General features: G+C 37.2%; 1 protein-coding gene across 6 annotated transcripts in view; it reads left to right on the top strand.

The window, feature by feature from the left end:
* UBE2Q2 (ubiquitin conjugating enzyme E2 Q2) overlaps nucleotides 1-15,238 on the top strand; it is a 75,850-nt gene that overhangs the window by 14,336 nt on the left and 46,276 nt on the right. For 4 of the 6 annotated variants that reach the window (XR_199899.3, XM_045070513.1, XM_045070512.1 and 1 more), the window contains exons 3-5: nucleotides 237-341; nucleotides 7,830-7,886; nucleotides 12,373-12,513. Coding sequence is in view for 5 of the 6 variants with exons in the window: in XM_045070512.1 (XP_044926447.1) it covers nucleotides 237-341; nucleotides 7,830-7,886; nucleotides 12,373-12,513 (303 nt within the window). In the remaining variant the exon portion in view is untranslated. The remainder of the gene's footprint in view (nucleotides 1-236; nucleotides 342-7,829; nucleotides 7,887-12,372; nucleotides 12,514-15,238) is intronic. The other 2 variants (XM_004758497.3, XM_004758496.3) reach the window with 1 other exon arrangement.

Below are 15,238 nucleotides of genomic sequence, written 5' to 3'. Positions count from 1 at the left end.
TGTTGTCATTCTGCTAGGTATTAGTTATAGGGATTGTACTCAAGCCATAGTGACTTTCTTATACTAGCAGCCCCTAAAAATATTTCTGAAAGACTGTTATTTTATCTGTAGGCTGTAATTGAGCAGTAACAAACTTTTTTCATTTCCTACTGGATTGGTTACAGTAGTCATAGCATTATTCATGTCTTCTAAGGGCTCTTTAACATAATGCTTATTTACTGAAATGTGTTTTGTAGCTTCGTCAGCAATTGAAGTGGTTGATATGTGAACTCTGCAGATTATATAACCTTCCTAAGCACCTGGATGTTGAGATGCTAGATCAACCAATACCCACGGGTCAGGTAAAGTAAAAATTCTCTAGTGTTCAAGAGCTAAAATAAATTGTCTCAAGCAAAAGTATAAACTAGGATGATTTTCCTTCTTAAATTATTTAGAAGTTTAGTCTTGTTGGATTGTTTGTTTTATTTTAGATACTAAAAATAACCTATTTACTCTTTGGAGCTGCTGGTATTTACTATGACAGGGAAACAACTGCCTCCCTCCCCACTACCACCTTTTTGTTGTTGACATTCCTGATTTCCATAACTGTTCCATCAATTGTTTCTCTTTGCTTATTCATTTACCTTCACCTGGAATGTCATCTCCTTTTAAGCCTATCTGGATTTCTTAAGGCTTAACCCAAATGTTACTTCCTTTAGCAGCAGAAGTGCCCACTAGCTCACCACCACGTCTAACTTTGTGATTTCCAGCTTTACCTATTTAGGGCATAATTTATGGACTTTGTGCTATAAATAAGGACTTAGCTCTTATACAACCCACCTTCCCCCCTCTCCCATCTTAAAACACCATCATACTTAGTCATAAGAATAATCATTGTTTATTATTAGGACTTTGTAGTGTAGCATTTTCTATTGTGATGTTTCTTGTAGAATTCTTTGTTTTGCAGTGTCCTCCTTTTTATAATAATCCTTAGTTTAAAAAGTGATGTTCTGTACCTTTTCTGTGAGCTCTTGCCTCTTCTGTGGTCTTCCTGTGGTTCTTTTGCACCAGTCTTGGCAGGTTGTCTCTGGACTGGCTGTGTAGGTGTCACCTTGAGATTTTTTCTCCTCTGCTAGTGTGGATCTGTTGTTACCTGATCTCATGTCCTCTTTCTTGCTTACCCTTTCTCATTTTGCCTGTGTACATCCTCATGTAAAATCCTAGTGTGGAATAATACATTTTCTCAGTTCTAACATCGAAAAATATGACCAGACCACCATACTTTTGAATCTTGTTCTGCTGCTTATTAGTTGTATGACCTTGTGGTAATTACCCAAGTACTATGAGCATCAATTTCTTGTTTGTAAAGTGGGGGAAACTGTAGTACCTATATTTGGGGAGGAGCTGTGAAGATTAAATGAGTTAGTACATGTAAGTCATTTAGAGCAATGCATGGATTATAGTAAATGCCCAATAAAGGTTAATTGTTATTGTATTTCACTGTTGCATTTGATTGACAGATTGGATATATAATTCTGGGTTGAAAATAATTTTCCCTCAGAATTTCAAAGACTGTGCTGCTGTCCTTTAGCCAGTGGTGTTGTTTAAGCCTGATGCATTCTAAGTCTTACTCATCTGTGTGTGACTTGGGACACTTTAAAGAGTTTGTCTTGGTGTTCTCAGATATCACAATGGTGTGTTTTTAGTTGTGGATTTTTGTGTTTTTCATTGTTGCTGGACTCTCAGTATGGATGGGTCATTTCAAATGTGGGCTCCTTTATCTTTCTCCTCAGGTAAGTGTTCTTGTATTTTTTTTTTTCTGTGATAACTCCCTCCTTTCCATTTTCTTTATTTGTTCATTTTTAGAATGCCTCCTAATTGTCTTTTAGACCTCCTTTGCTGGAGCCTTTGTATCTTTTATATTATCTCCATATTCTCTTCTTTAATTTCAAATTCTGGAAGTTTTTCCTTCAATTTTTAAAAATTGGAGAGCATAACTTCTTTGGTTGTGTTTTGATTATTTACTGCTGCTTAACCACTTACCCCAAACTTAATTTATTGTATTTCTCACAATTGTGTGGGCTGATTAGGCTTAGCTGGACAGTTTTGTTTTGTTTTTTCTTGCTGGGCTCACTGCACATTCAGATAGTGGCTGCACCACAATGTGCAAAATGCTTATTTACTCTGCACTTTTCCCCTGGCATCTCATCTTCTTCTTGGATGGACCTCTTTTTGTGGCTTCTCTTTCTTCCAAAAGTTAGGCCGGATTCTTAATTTTTGGCTGCCAAGAGCACAAAAGTAGAAGCCGCCAGGGATTCTTAAGACTTAGATCTGTACCTGGCTCAGTGTCCTTTCTGCTACATTTACTGGTTAAAGCAAGTCATGGGGCCAGCCCAGATTGACTTTGGGAGGGACTATATAAGGGGATGAATGCTGGGGAATGTGGGTCAAGGTCATCTCCAATGCTGTCCCATAAATTCTGAGACCCCTTTCTTGTTCTGATTATTCTTTATTCATAGCATTCTGTTTTTGATTTATAGATGTAATCATAAGTGTCCTTAAGATTTTTAAAGATTTTATTTATTTGAGACAGAGTGAGAGAGAGCACAGGTAGGGTGAAGGGGCAGAGAGAGAGAGAGAGAAGCAGGCATGACCTGAGTTGAAGGCAGGCACATAACTGACTGAGCCACCCAAGTACCCCTCTATTTTCTCTTCAGTAAGTTTTTTTTTTCCTTGTTTATATTGGTCTTGTTTTTCTTTTTGAAACTGTTCCTCAAATATCAATTCTATGTTATTCATATTTTTCTTTTTTCTTCCTTTCTTACTCATATTTGAGCAAGGTACTAAAAAGATAATTGAGAGTTCTTTGTGGCCAAGGCTTGTCAACTGATAGCTTTTAAGAGGAATTTAAGCTGACTTCCAACCCCCACTCCCCAGTTTCTATTTTCCGGTGTAATAAAAAATGGGAGCTGGAACTACTTGGTTTCTTTGGACATGAAATTTTCTAATCTCCTGCTTGAGGTAGATCTCTCAGCCTGGGTTCTGCTTAAGAACAGGGGGCAGAGGGACACCTGGGTGGCTTAGTCAGTTAACCATCTGCCTTTGGCTTGGGTCATGATCCTAGGGTCCTGGGATCGAGTCCCATGTTGGGCTCCTTGCTCAGTGGGAGCCTGCTTCTCCCTTGGCTTGCTGATCCCCCTGCTTGTGCTCCTTCTCTTTCTCCCCCTCCCCCCCATCTCTTTCTGACAAATAAAACAAAATCTTAAAAGGATGAAGGTTGAATACTGTGTTTTGGGGACTGGACATGTTCTGTGTACAGACTTTTGGTTGATCTGTTTTCAATTCTATCCATTATTCCTGCTGTCTAGTGTACCAGTGTCTTAGAGTCTAGAGGCTCTCCAGAGTGCTAGGAGACAAATTACTCTCCTATAATCCCCTAATCTACTTTACTTATTTGCTCTATTAATTACCATTCTTCCATTTAGTGGCATTTACTAGCATGCATGAATTGTCTTTTCTGCTGGTAGCCTCATTTCCTTTTTTTATTATCATTGTGTGTTGTATAGTGTTTATTCACTATAATTCTAATGGAGCTTCAGGAAAGAGAGAAGATGGGAGAAGCGTATATATACACTATGTTCAATTTGCCCGCTCTGGGATGTCTGCAACTTGTGTTTCTCACTTAATTATATATCAGGGACATGGTGTGTGTAGATCTACCTTGTTTTTCATAATTGTGCATGTGTAGAGACATAATTTGTGAATTACATGAAAAAATTGCTAATTGTGAATTCATTCTTATATTCATAATAAATACTGAGCACCTGCATAGGTGGTAGCTGCAGGGACACAATGGATATCATAATACTTTATTTTTGGCTTTTTCTACTTTAAGTGAGATTGTAATGTAGTTTGGTTTGCTTGCTTATTTCCTTTTAGGCTCTTGTTTCATTTCAGTGTCAGAGTTAGTAGTCTCCTAAAATGACTTGGTAAAATTGTGTATTTTTTTTCCTAAAGTCTAGGGCAGTTTATTTATTTTTAAAGATTTTATTTATTGAGAGAGAGCTAGAGAGACCACAAGCAGGGGGTAGGGGGAGAAGGAGAAACAGACTCCCTGCTGAGCAGGGAACCCTCTGCAGGACTCAATTCTGGGACCCTGGGATCATGACCTGAGCCAAAGGCAGATACTTAACCGACTGAGCCACCCAAGTGCCCCCAAAGTCTAGGACAGTTTAAGTAAAATTACAGTTGGGTCCAATTTTGCCTCTCAGGAGACATCTGGAAATATCTGGAGATAATTTTGGTTGTCACAGCTGGCTGGCGGGAATGCTATGGGCATTTTATGGGTAGAAGGTATGTTACTAAATGTCCTACAATGTCCAGTGAGTCCTGCATGACAAAGAATTATCTAGCCCGAAATCGCAGTACTTCCAAGGTTGAGAAACCATGGTTTAAATAAAATCTGAGCCTGATCCATTTTTCTTTTTTTCCAAGTATTAGTCTTCATTTTTCGCATTTCTCAATTTTAGTAGTTTTAGATTCTTTAAAAAAAAAAAATCACTTCATCTGTACTTTTGAACCTATGGCTATGAAGCTCTTTTCATTTCTCAAGTTGTTTTCTTTGTCATGATTACTTGTCAGAAGCTTGTCTGATTTATATTGGCCTTTTGATAGAACCAGTCCTTTTATTTTTTTAAATCTAATTTTCTTTTCATTTTTGTGTGAGTCTTAACCTTTTTTTTCTTTTGCTTTTGTAGTTTATTGGACCATTGTGATAAATTGCTTTAACAAACATGTGAGAGGTATACATTTCCTTCTGTGTGCTGTTTAACTTCATTGTATAGGTTTTAAGATTTAGTATATTTATTTTCTAAATAGTTTGTATATCCTGTGATTTGATTCCATCCATATTTTGTTCGTATTACTTTGTTATATTTCACAAGAAGTTGTATAGGTGTTGAAAATATATGAACATTAGTGTAATAAGTAGTTACAGTGAATACCTGGGAATTATCACCCAGCCCTGATCCAAGTGAAGAAACAGAATATTGTTAGCACTGGAAACCTTTTGGACGTGCCTTCTAGATAATCATTTCTTTCTATGCTAAACTTTTCCTTTTCCCTTGTTATTAACATATTTATTTGCATTTCTCAACAATATGATTTAGTGTTGACTGTTTTTAAGCTTCATATTAAGAGTCATACTATATGTGTGTTCTTTGTCTTTTGCTTAACAATTGTGTGTTAAATTTATTCATATGTGTGGCTATAGTTCTTTTCATTGCTATAGTTATTCCATTCTTTGAACCTACCATAACAGATCCCTCCATTTGAGTTTGCTATTAGGAACAGTGTGGGGCGCCTCATTGGTGCCTTTAGTTAAGCGTCTTGGTTTTGGCTCAGGTCTTGATTTCATGGTTGTGAGGTTGAGCCCCATGTCAGCCTCTGTGCTCAGAGCGGAGTTGGGTTGACATTCTCTCTCTCCCTTTACCTCTGTTTCTCTCGGTTTTTGCTTGTGATCTCTCTCATTCTCTTGCTGAAAGAAATAAATCTATCTTAAAAAAAGAAAAAGAAAAAGGAAAAAAAAAGCATATGTATGCTACCATGACCATTTTTCTCCAGTTTTATGGGATACCTATGAGAGCATTTTTCTGGGCACATAACATAGAAGTTGGTTTACTGGAGCATGAGGGTCAATTTCTTCTTAAAACTAAGAGTTCTTTAGAAAAAGTTTTTGGCCTTCTGAGGTGGACTTTGGGTTATTTTTAGTTTTTCACTCTTTATGATATGGCTTGTGACTTCTCAGCTCAATTTTCAGCAATTGCTTAAACTTAACCATTGGTGTTATTATGTCTTTGCTTATTGCTGTATCTTATATTCCATGGTTGCTTCCTACCTCTGAAAATGTATCCCTCAATGACGTCTCTATTTTTATTTCTAGAAAGGATTTCTGGGACTGTGCATGGAGAGTGTTCCTTGAATACTTGGTGTCTGCTTTTATTATTCATTGAACACCTATCCATCTGACTCTGTGCAAAGTACTCTATAGAGGTGCTGAGTATCCAGTGGCAAAGGATATGGTACCTGTCCCAGTGGAACTAGACATTGACTTCGTAACTCAGTCTCTTCTAGGTTCTTTATACTTTTATCTTCTAATATTTATTGTAACACCAGTGAAAAGCCTGATGTCTGGTTCTTCTTTTCCTCTATTTTTTTTTTTTCTGGAAGTTGTATGGTTTTTTTCTCTGTGAAGTATAGGGTTTTACTTTTCAACATTCCTTTGGGTCATTCAGAGCCACTTAGTATTCTGAAGTCTTTCTTTAGCTTGACAACCTTTGTCTCTTGTTTCTTTCCCTCAGTCTTATGGGTAGATAGCAGATGAATATTAGTTCTGGGTATTCCTATCTCCCATTTCCCATAACTCTTCTCTATCAATACCCCTTCCTCTCCCCACCCCCTGTCTCCTTTTCTCCACATTCTAAGGGAATGTTACAGTTTGGTCATCTTCTTAATCATAAGTGTTTTGTTCATTCAAATCCATTGTGCTCTCTGATTCTTCTACTAGGTTTTCTTCCCCTCTTTATCTTTTTTTTGGTGAGGTGGGGGATATCTTTTTCATTTCCCAGAACTGTCTTTTCCTTTGCGTGGTTATCTTTTTTTATATTGTGTGGATACAGTATCTTTTCAAGTACTGCTAAGGATGCCAATTAGATTTTTAAAAATTTTGTTCATTAATAATGCTTTAGTTTGCTTGTTTGACTTGGTGATTTTTTTTCAGATTGCCAGTTTTCTTCAAGTATCTGGTGATACTTGGTTATCTGTTCATTTACAGATGAGATATACCATTAATCACATTATCAATGGTTGCTGTGAGTGCCCTCAGTCATTGTCACTCTTCTCTGCTGTGGCCTCCCCCCCCCCCCGCCCGGTTTGTACACCTATGCTCTGGCAATGGCATGTGAATGGAGAGGTACTGGCAAGCAGACTTTCCAGTTTGAGTTCAAGGAAGAGATGAGTGAGTTAGATTTTGCTGCTGTTTTGAGCTGTATTTCCAAAATGTGTCTTTTCTCTCAGGTCTCCTATATAAGAAAGTGATGCTTACCAGCTGTAGTTGGAACAAATACAGCCAGCATATCTAGAAGGAAAAGAAAAATCCTACTGTATGTGTTCTGTTGTGAACTCTGTTCTGGTTCAGATAACTTGTCTTTTTGAACTCTGCCAAAATTAGGTATGAAGGCCTTTCCTAAAACCCCATCAGATATTTGTGAGTGAGTGGAAAATTGTGTATTTGTAAGGATGTTTTCTGTGGTAAATGACATGTTTTAAAAAAGAAAAATGGCTCTTCAATGAAATGGTGATCATTTTATAATTGTATAGTTTTGTGAAATGTCTACTGCTTCATGACACGTTTTACCTTTTAAAATGTAAAAGATTAGGCTTTTCAAAGTTAAGGAAGGATTAGGCTTTTCAAAGTAAAGTAAAAGGTTTGGGATATTTGTTTTAAGTGAAAGGAGCCATTGACTTTATATACATAGCCATATGTGTAAAACGTTTTCTTATTTTAAATTAGAATATTTAAAATTTTTTTCCAGTTCTGCGTTATTGGACTAATTGCCGTTGTTTATACTCAAGGCATCTGTCAAGTTGAATTGTTCAAATTCTTTTTTTTAAAAAGCTGATAAATATTATTTGTCACATCAAACCTGGATTTAAAAGTAAATATTCAACTTTAATAAATTCTATTAGTCGAACTATAGTGACAGATGACTGATAGTTTGTCCCTGAAGTCTTCTAATTCCTTGATATGTGCTTATTTTGTGGAGCCCTAGCAAATTCTTTTTCTTTTTCAGAATGGGACCACAGAAGAAGTGACTTCAGAAGAGGAGGAAGAGGAAGAGATGGCTGAAGTAGGTATTTATGTAAGAATCACATTTTATAAATACTGTATCTTTTTTTTCCTGTATTTTCATTTTTAAATATTTTAGTAATTGTCTAATCTTCTTTATTTTGAAATTGAATATAATTTCTAAAATCTGTCTTCATTTTTAATTCATGATATATTTTTGAGCAAAATGTTTGATTTCCTAGAAAATCTCTTAACATTTTAGCATAAGATTATATTTACATTTAATAGTAGTAAATACTTAATCCATTTTTGGTTATTTTTAAGAAGAGGATCTAATAAGTTTAGAAAATTCAGAATTTAAGACTCAAAATGGATGAAAGGCCTCAATGTGAAAAAGGAATCCATCAAAATCCTTGAGAACACAAGCATCAACCTCTTTGACCTCAGCCACAGTGACTTCTTCCTAGAAACACACCAATGGTAAGGGAAGCAAAGGCAAAAATGAACTATTCGGACTTCATCAAGATGAAAAGCTTTTGCACAACAAAGGAAACAGTCAACAAAACCAAAAGACAGATGACAGAATGGGAGAAGATATTTGCAAATGACATACCAGATTAAAGGTCTAGTATCCAAAATCTATAAAGAACTTACCAAACTCAACCCCAAAGAACAAATAATGCAATAAAGAAATGGGCAGAGGACATGAACAGACATTTCTGAAAAGAAGACATCCAGATGGCCAACAGACATATGAAAAAGTGCTCCACGTCATTCGGCATTAGGGAAATACAAATCAAAACCACAGTGAGATACCACCTCACACCAGTCAGAATGGCTAAAATTAAGAAGTCAGGAAATGACAGATGCTGGCGAGCATATGGAGAAAGGGGAACCCTCCTACACTGTTGGTGGGAATGCAAGCTGGTGCAGCCATTCTGGAGAAAGAGCATGGAGTTTCCTCAAAAAGTTGAAATAGAGCTATTCTATGACACAGCGATCAAATGACGTGAATGGAACTAGAGGGTATTATGCTGAGTGAAATAAGTCAATCAGAGGAAGACCATTATCCTATGATCTCCCTGATATGAGGAATTTGAGAGGCAAAGTTGGGGGTAGGGGGGTAGGGAAGGAAAAAATGAAACAAGATGGGATCGGGAGGGAGAAAAACCATGAGATTCTTAATCTTACAAAACAAACTGAGGGTTGCCAGGGGGAGTTGGGCATGGAGAGGGTGGTTGGGTTATGGACACTGGGGAGGGTATGTGCTATGATGAGTGTTGTGAACTTTTAAGCCTGATGATTCACAGACCTGTACCCCTGGAGCAAATAATACATTATATGTTAATTAAAAAAAAGTAAAAAAGAAACCATCATAGTCAGAAGCCTAAGGAGACATGACAAATATTATGTGGTGTCCTGGAAGGGATCCTAGAATAGGATATTAGGTAAAAACTAAGAAAAAGTGAATGAAGTATGGATTTTAGTTAAAAAAAGAAAAAAATTCTGAATTTAAATAAAAGGAGAATTTGAGAACATTTCAGGGACTACTCACTAGAAGTAGTGAAGCTATTTCATGTTTAAAAATCATCTAAGAATTTGGTAGGGCAGATTCTAAGACCTTGACTTTAGGCCAGTTTAGTTTCTAGGCACTGATATAATTATGGAAGTTTTCAGGCTCTGAAGCTTTGTTTTTAAATTTGTGTCTTTTCACTGACCATGTAAAAGGTATTTCAGTTGCACAGTCTTGATTTTAAAACCTTCTTACTGTTTAGGATCTTAGAATTAATTCAAGTTATTATCTTATTTTCTTGATCTGCAAAATCTTAAATCTAAATACACTCCTTAGAATGCCTTAAAACTAAAGAAGTAGTTGTGGTTTGTTTTGTGTCGGGGAGCAAAATAATTTTTTTAAAAGATTTTATTTATTTATTTGACAGACCATGCACATACACACACAAAGAGAGCATAAGCGGAGGGAGGGGGAGAGGGAGAGGGAGGAGCAGACTCCCCACCAAAGCAGGGAGCCTAAAACAGGGCTCGGTCCCAGGACCCTGAAATCATGATTTGAACTGAAGGCAGATGCTTAACTGACCGAACTACCCAGGCGCACCCAAGATAATTCTTAGCATTGTCTAATTTGTATGACTTTTGGGGGATAGTTTGTTTTTAAAATTTTCATGCACTGTAATTTAGGTTGGATAAGTTGCAGGAAAACATTAAGCCTTTTCCACTGGTTTGGTGTCCAGTGAAGCAGACGTTCTATTCAGAGTTTATGTACTTCTCATTGTTTTCCTTTGCAAGAAGATATAAAGAAGGGACAGCAACATTTAGGGAAATCTGGAAAGATAGGAGCCTGGATTTCAGAGAAGTCAGATTAAGATAGGAGAAAGGAAGATAATCTAGGTAAACTAAAATAATGGTAAAAAAAAAAAAGGCACAGAGAAACCTTTGGGCATGGTGTGTTTAGGTGCATTGGGGCTATCTTTTGGGGAGATTAAGATTGATGTGTTGGAAAGGCAAGGTTGGCCAGAAAAGCAGATGGCTTAAAGTCTTGAATTAGAGACAAATATGTTTATAGTGGTGTGATTGTTCAGGAAAGGCTTTAAGTAGAGAATAGTGTGCTGAGTGTCATTTTACAAAGATAATCTTCACAGAACAGAATTCATCATTAATATTCAGGTAGAGAATATTTAAGGATAGGAATGTGGCTGAGTTTGAAGGTGGAGGAGGAGGAGCAGGAGAGACCAAGGACTTTTATGAGAACTCTGAAGTGCGGGATGGAACATTGGGGCTGAAAGTTACAAATCAGGGGAGGGACCTCCATGAAACTTGGAGTCATGGATAGGGTCTGAATAAGAAAGAAATACAGTAGGGGTTGAAGAGATGAGATTCTGAAGAAAAAGACCATGTGGTCTGGATGGTCTACAAATCGCAGTGAATGAGTTCCCTTAAAAAATGGAGATAGTAAGTATCTAGTACTCCTTTAGAGATTTTGATGATTGAAGTAAAGAAAAGTTAATAGAAAAAGGTTAGGATTTTAAAAGTTCTGCATAGATTTCTTTAAATACAAGTAGATGATATGGAGAAGAAGGAAGGAGAATGATGTAGGGATTAAAGATGTTAAGTAAGGGCTATTATTCAAATTCCTAGTCTAACTTTTTGCATAATTATAAAAATCAGTTAGGTGCTTGTGACAGTAAACTTGGAAAAGAAGGAAAAGCACTGAATGTCTCTAGAGATTATTATTTCAGTATATGTCCTTCTAGCCTCCTTTTTTGTGCTTATTTTAGCGTGATTGAGATTCTTTATATTCAGTTTTGTATTCTTTGTTTTACATTGTGTTTTTTCCCATTTAATGTAACCTTTTCCCATTTATGTAACCTTTAAATTATTGTCATTTTGTTCATAAAACAGAATTATGAGCTCTTCCTGTTTTTTCTCATTAAGTCTGTACATTTACAGCACATCTGAATTCAGATTATCCACATTTCAAGTGCTTAGCAGCTGCAAGAAACAAGGGTCTGCCTGGTGGATAGCACAGCTTTAACTCGTATAGGCCCTGTAGTTGCCCAGGGACACCCAGTCCCCCAGCTCACCCCACAGTTGTGGTGAGGTCCACCCCTGGTGGGTTCTCAGGTTTGGGTTGGGGCTGCTGGTCTGCCTCACCCCCAGGTAGCAGCCAGAAGCAGCCATGAGACCCAGTTGGGCACAGAACCTGGCACCTATAGGGGCCAGCCTTCTCCACGCTCTGCTGCCATCCTCACCACCCTTTGGTTTCATTATTTGATACAGAAAAAACAATTATGCTGTATGCATTTTAACAGTCTTCTAATATTCCATGGAATTGAATTACCTGCTGTGGGTATTTGTTCTGTTTTCTTTTTAAGATTTTTACTTATTTGAGACCCAGAGAGCCCAAGTGAGTGGAAGTGCAAGTGGGAGAGAGGGGCAGATGGGAGAGGGAGAGGGAGAGAATCTCAAACAGACTCCATGCTGAGGAAAGAGCCTGCCACTGGGCTCCATCTCACGACCCTGAGGTTATGACCTGAGCTGAGCTGAGACCAAGAGACTAATGCTTCCCTCCCACACCCAAGAGACGGATGCTTAACAACTGAGCCACCCAAGCGCCCCTCTGCTCTGCTATTTTCGCACATGCAGTTTTGTGTGGGGGGGGGGGTTGTGGCTATATAGTTTAAATAGGCATCTTTATGCCTAAATTAAATTAAATTAGTTCCTTACAATAGATTTCTAGAAGTCAAATTACTGGAACAAAGTATAAATAAGGTTCTTTATACCTAATGCTAAACTGTTTCAAAAGATTCTTTTAATAGATTTTTTTTGGTAGTAGTTAATGATGTTTCAAATCTATTAAATATGTTTTACTCACTTTCTAGCTTTTAAACACAATTTAGGATATAAAAGGAGGGATCCTGGACTGAATGTAAATGCCTTTTTCCCTTCCCCATTCTCTTTTCTGTTCCCTGTCAAATCAAGAATAATTTAAGTTTTGCATAAGTTTCAATAAACTACTATTTTTCATGTAGGATATCGAAGACTTGGATCACTATGAAATGAAGGAAGAAGAGCCTATTAGTGGAAAAAAGTCAGAGGATGAAGGAATTGAAAAAGAAAACTTGGCAATACTAGAGAAAATTAGGAAGACTCAAAGGCAAGACCATCTCAATGTAAGTATGTGCAAATATCTAGAACCTGCACTTTTGGGATTGAGTAATTATAGGTAATAATATAACACTGGGCAATTCATTTAGATAACAGTCTAAACTGCCCCCTTCCACCCTTGCCTATGTTGTGGATTCAACCATGTTTTGTTTCCCTGGTGGGTTGTTGTTTTTGTTGTTAAAGTGTCTCATCTATTCATAGCTTTCTGCCACGCTCATCTGCTTTTCATGTGCTAGAATTAACCTGCACTGTGTATACCTCCTTTCCAGTATTTATACTGCTTACCCTTCTGTGAGATCTGTATATTTAAATTTAGTGTCTTCTACAATGTCAAGTTTAAATTCTTCACCACCAAACTGCAATTTGGTCTGTTGTGCTCTAACCAAACCAAAAGCATTTTTTTCTTTTGACTTAACATAACTTTTATGTGAAATGACATGGGGCGTGAAATGAACATTTAGTCTGGTAATAAACATAGCTGTGTGGCTTCAGCTTCCTCAGCTTTAAAATATAGAGAATATATACCTTTTGGGTGATTGCTCAGAAGAATAAATGAGAATGATGCTTATAAAATGCCTAAAGTGGGGACATTTTTGTTTCAACACTTCCTTCTTACTTCCTGCCTTGTTTTAGAGCTCTTTATGAAACACATGACATCTGAGGACCTTTGTCTGGGTGTAGGTTCTCAAAAACCAGGAATGAATTATTATGTAGGGAGATGCCAGGTGTTAAAAGCAGATAGATTACTCTCTCTTCTTCAGTCTTACTATATTAATTTAATTGGCAAAGTTTTTTTTTTTTCAGAGAGCAAAAAAATTTAGCTCTTCCCTTATCTTGATTATTTAAAAGAAAAAGTTTGTGCATTTAAATTAATGATTTCTGTACTTTTTCTCGTGATTGCTTTCAGTTTGTATATTATAGTCAAAATGAATACAAATTATTGAATGTTTTCACGTGAGGGACACTAAGTACTTTAAACTTTACGTACCTTCCCATTTAACCTTTATAGCTACTTTATAAAATATCGTTCCTATTTATAGGTGTGAAACTGTAGTTTAAACCAGTTAAAGTAATATACTCAAGGTCACAAAGCTAGCAAGTAATAGCTTTGTGAACCTTTGCCACCCATCCCCAAAGTGTAGTGCAGCCATTAACATTTTAAATTTCACAGGACCAGGGGCACCCAAGGGGCTCAGTTGGGTAAGCCACTGCTTTCGGCTCGGGTCATGATCCCGGAATCCCAGGATCGAGTCCATCGGGCTCCCAGCTCTGCAGGGAATCTGCTTCTCCCTCTGACCTTACCCCTCTCATGTTCTCTCTCACTCTCTCTCTTAATAAATAAATAAAATCTTAAAAAAAAAAAATTCACATGACCAGTTCTTTTTTAAATAAAGGAATTCTGAATGTTTTTGTCCTACAAGAAATAGCTGGCATTCATATTTAGTCCTAGGATAAGACATTGGTGCATTTTCATTTTTAGAGAAATCCCAACATGGAAAAGAACTGAAACTAGTTGCATGCAGGTGAACGTGTTCTTTCTCAGTTTCTTAATATGTAAAGTAGACCTTCAGTATAACATTCTTGCTTAAGAGTCTGACTAATGAAACCCTGTTTTAGTTGATAGGGTAAAATGGCAAGGGCCTTCTAGTATTTTCAAAAATTGATGGTGATACTATATCCCTATAATAATAGCTAAAATTAAAAAAGAATTAAGGAATGGCCAAAATCAGGAACACTGACAACATTTGGTGTTGTCACAAGGATGTGAAGCAGTAGAACTCTTACTCCTTGCTCATGGGAATGCAAAATGGTACAGTCACTTTTGAAGACAGTCTGGCAGAGTCTTAGAAAACTGAACATGATTTTTACCATGTATTCCAGCAGTTGCAGTCTTTGGTATACCCACATGAATTGAAGACTTATGTCTAGACAATCACCTCCATACAGATGTTTAGAGCAACTTTACTCATAATTGCGATACCTTGGAAGGAACCAGGGTATCCTTCAGTAGGTGAATGGATAAACCGTTATATCCCAACAATATGGAATGTATTCCCTGCTAAAAAAAGAAGTGAGCTGGGGCACCTGGGTGGCTCAGTGGGTTAAAGCCTCTGCCTTGGGCTCAGGTCATGATCCCAGGGTCCTGGGATCGAGCCCCGCATCGGGCTCTCTGCTCGGCAGATAGCCTGCTTCCTTCTCTCTCTCTGCCTGCTTCTCTGCCTACTTGTGATCTCTGTCTGTCAAATAAAGAAATAAAATCTTTAAAAAAAAAAAAGTGCGTTATCAAACCATGAAAAGACATGGTGGAACTTTAAATCCATATTACTAAGTGAAAGAAGCCAATCCGATGAAAAAGCTACACAGCTGTATATTTCCAACTATGTCACTTTCTGGAAAAGGCAAAACTATGGAGACATCAAAAAGATCAGTGCCCGCCAGGGTGGGGTGGAGGGATAAATATGCAGAGGACAGAGGATTTTTAGGGCAATGAACATACTCTGTATGATACCATAATGATGGATAGGTGTTGTTACACATTTTCCAAACCCATTTAGTGTACAGCACCAAAGGTGAACCTTAAGGTGATTTATGGATTTCACTGGTAATGATGTGTCAGTGTAGGTTTATCAGTTTAAAAAAACATACTGTCTGGTGAGGGATATTGATAATACTGTGTTGTGGCAGCAGTTATATGGGAAATCTCTGTACCTTTCTCTCAACTTTTCTGTG

This window comes from Mustela putorius, unplaced genomic scaffold, assembly GCF_011764305.1.
Source record: "Mustela putorius furo isolate JIRA1106 unplaced genomic scaffold, ASM1176430v1.1 tig00003972_pilon_pilon_pilon, whole genome shotgun sequence".
Lineage (NCBI taxonomy): Eukaryota > Metazoa > Chordata > Mammalia > Carnivora > Mustelidae > Mustela > Mustela putorius.
Note: the sequence above shows the minus strand (reverse complement) of the source record. Positions and strands in the feature narration are given on the sequence as shown.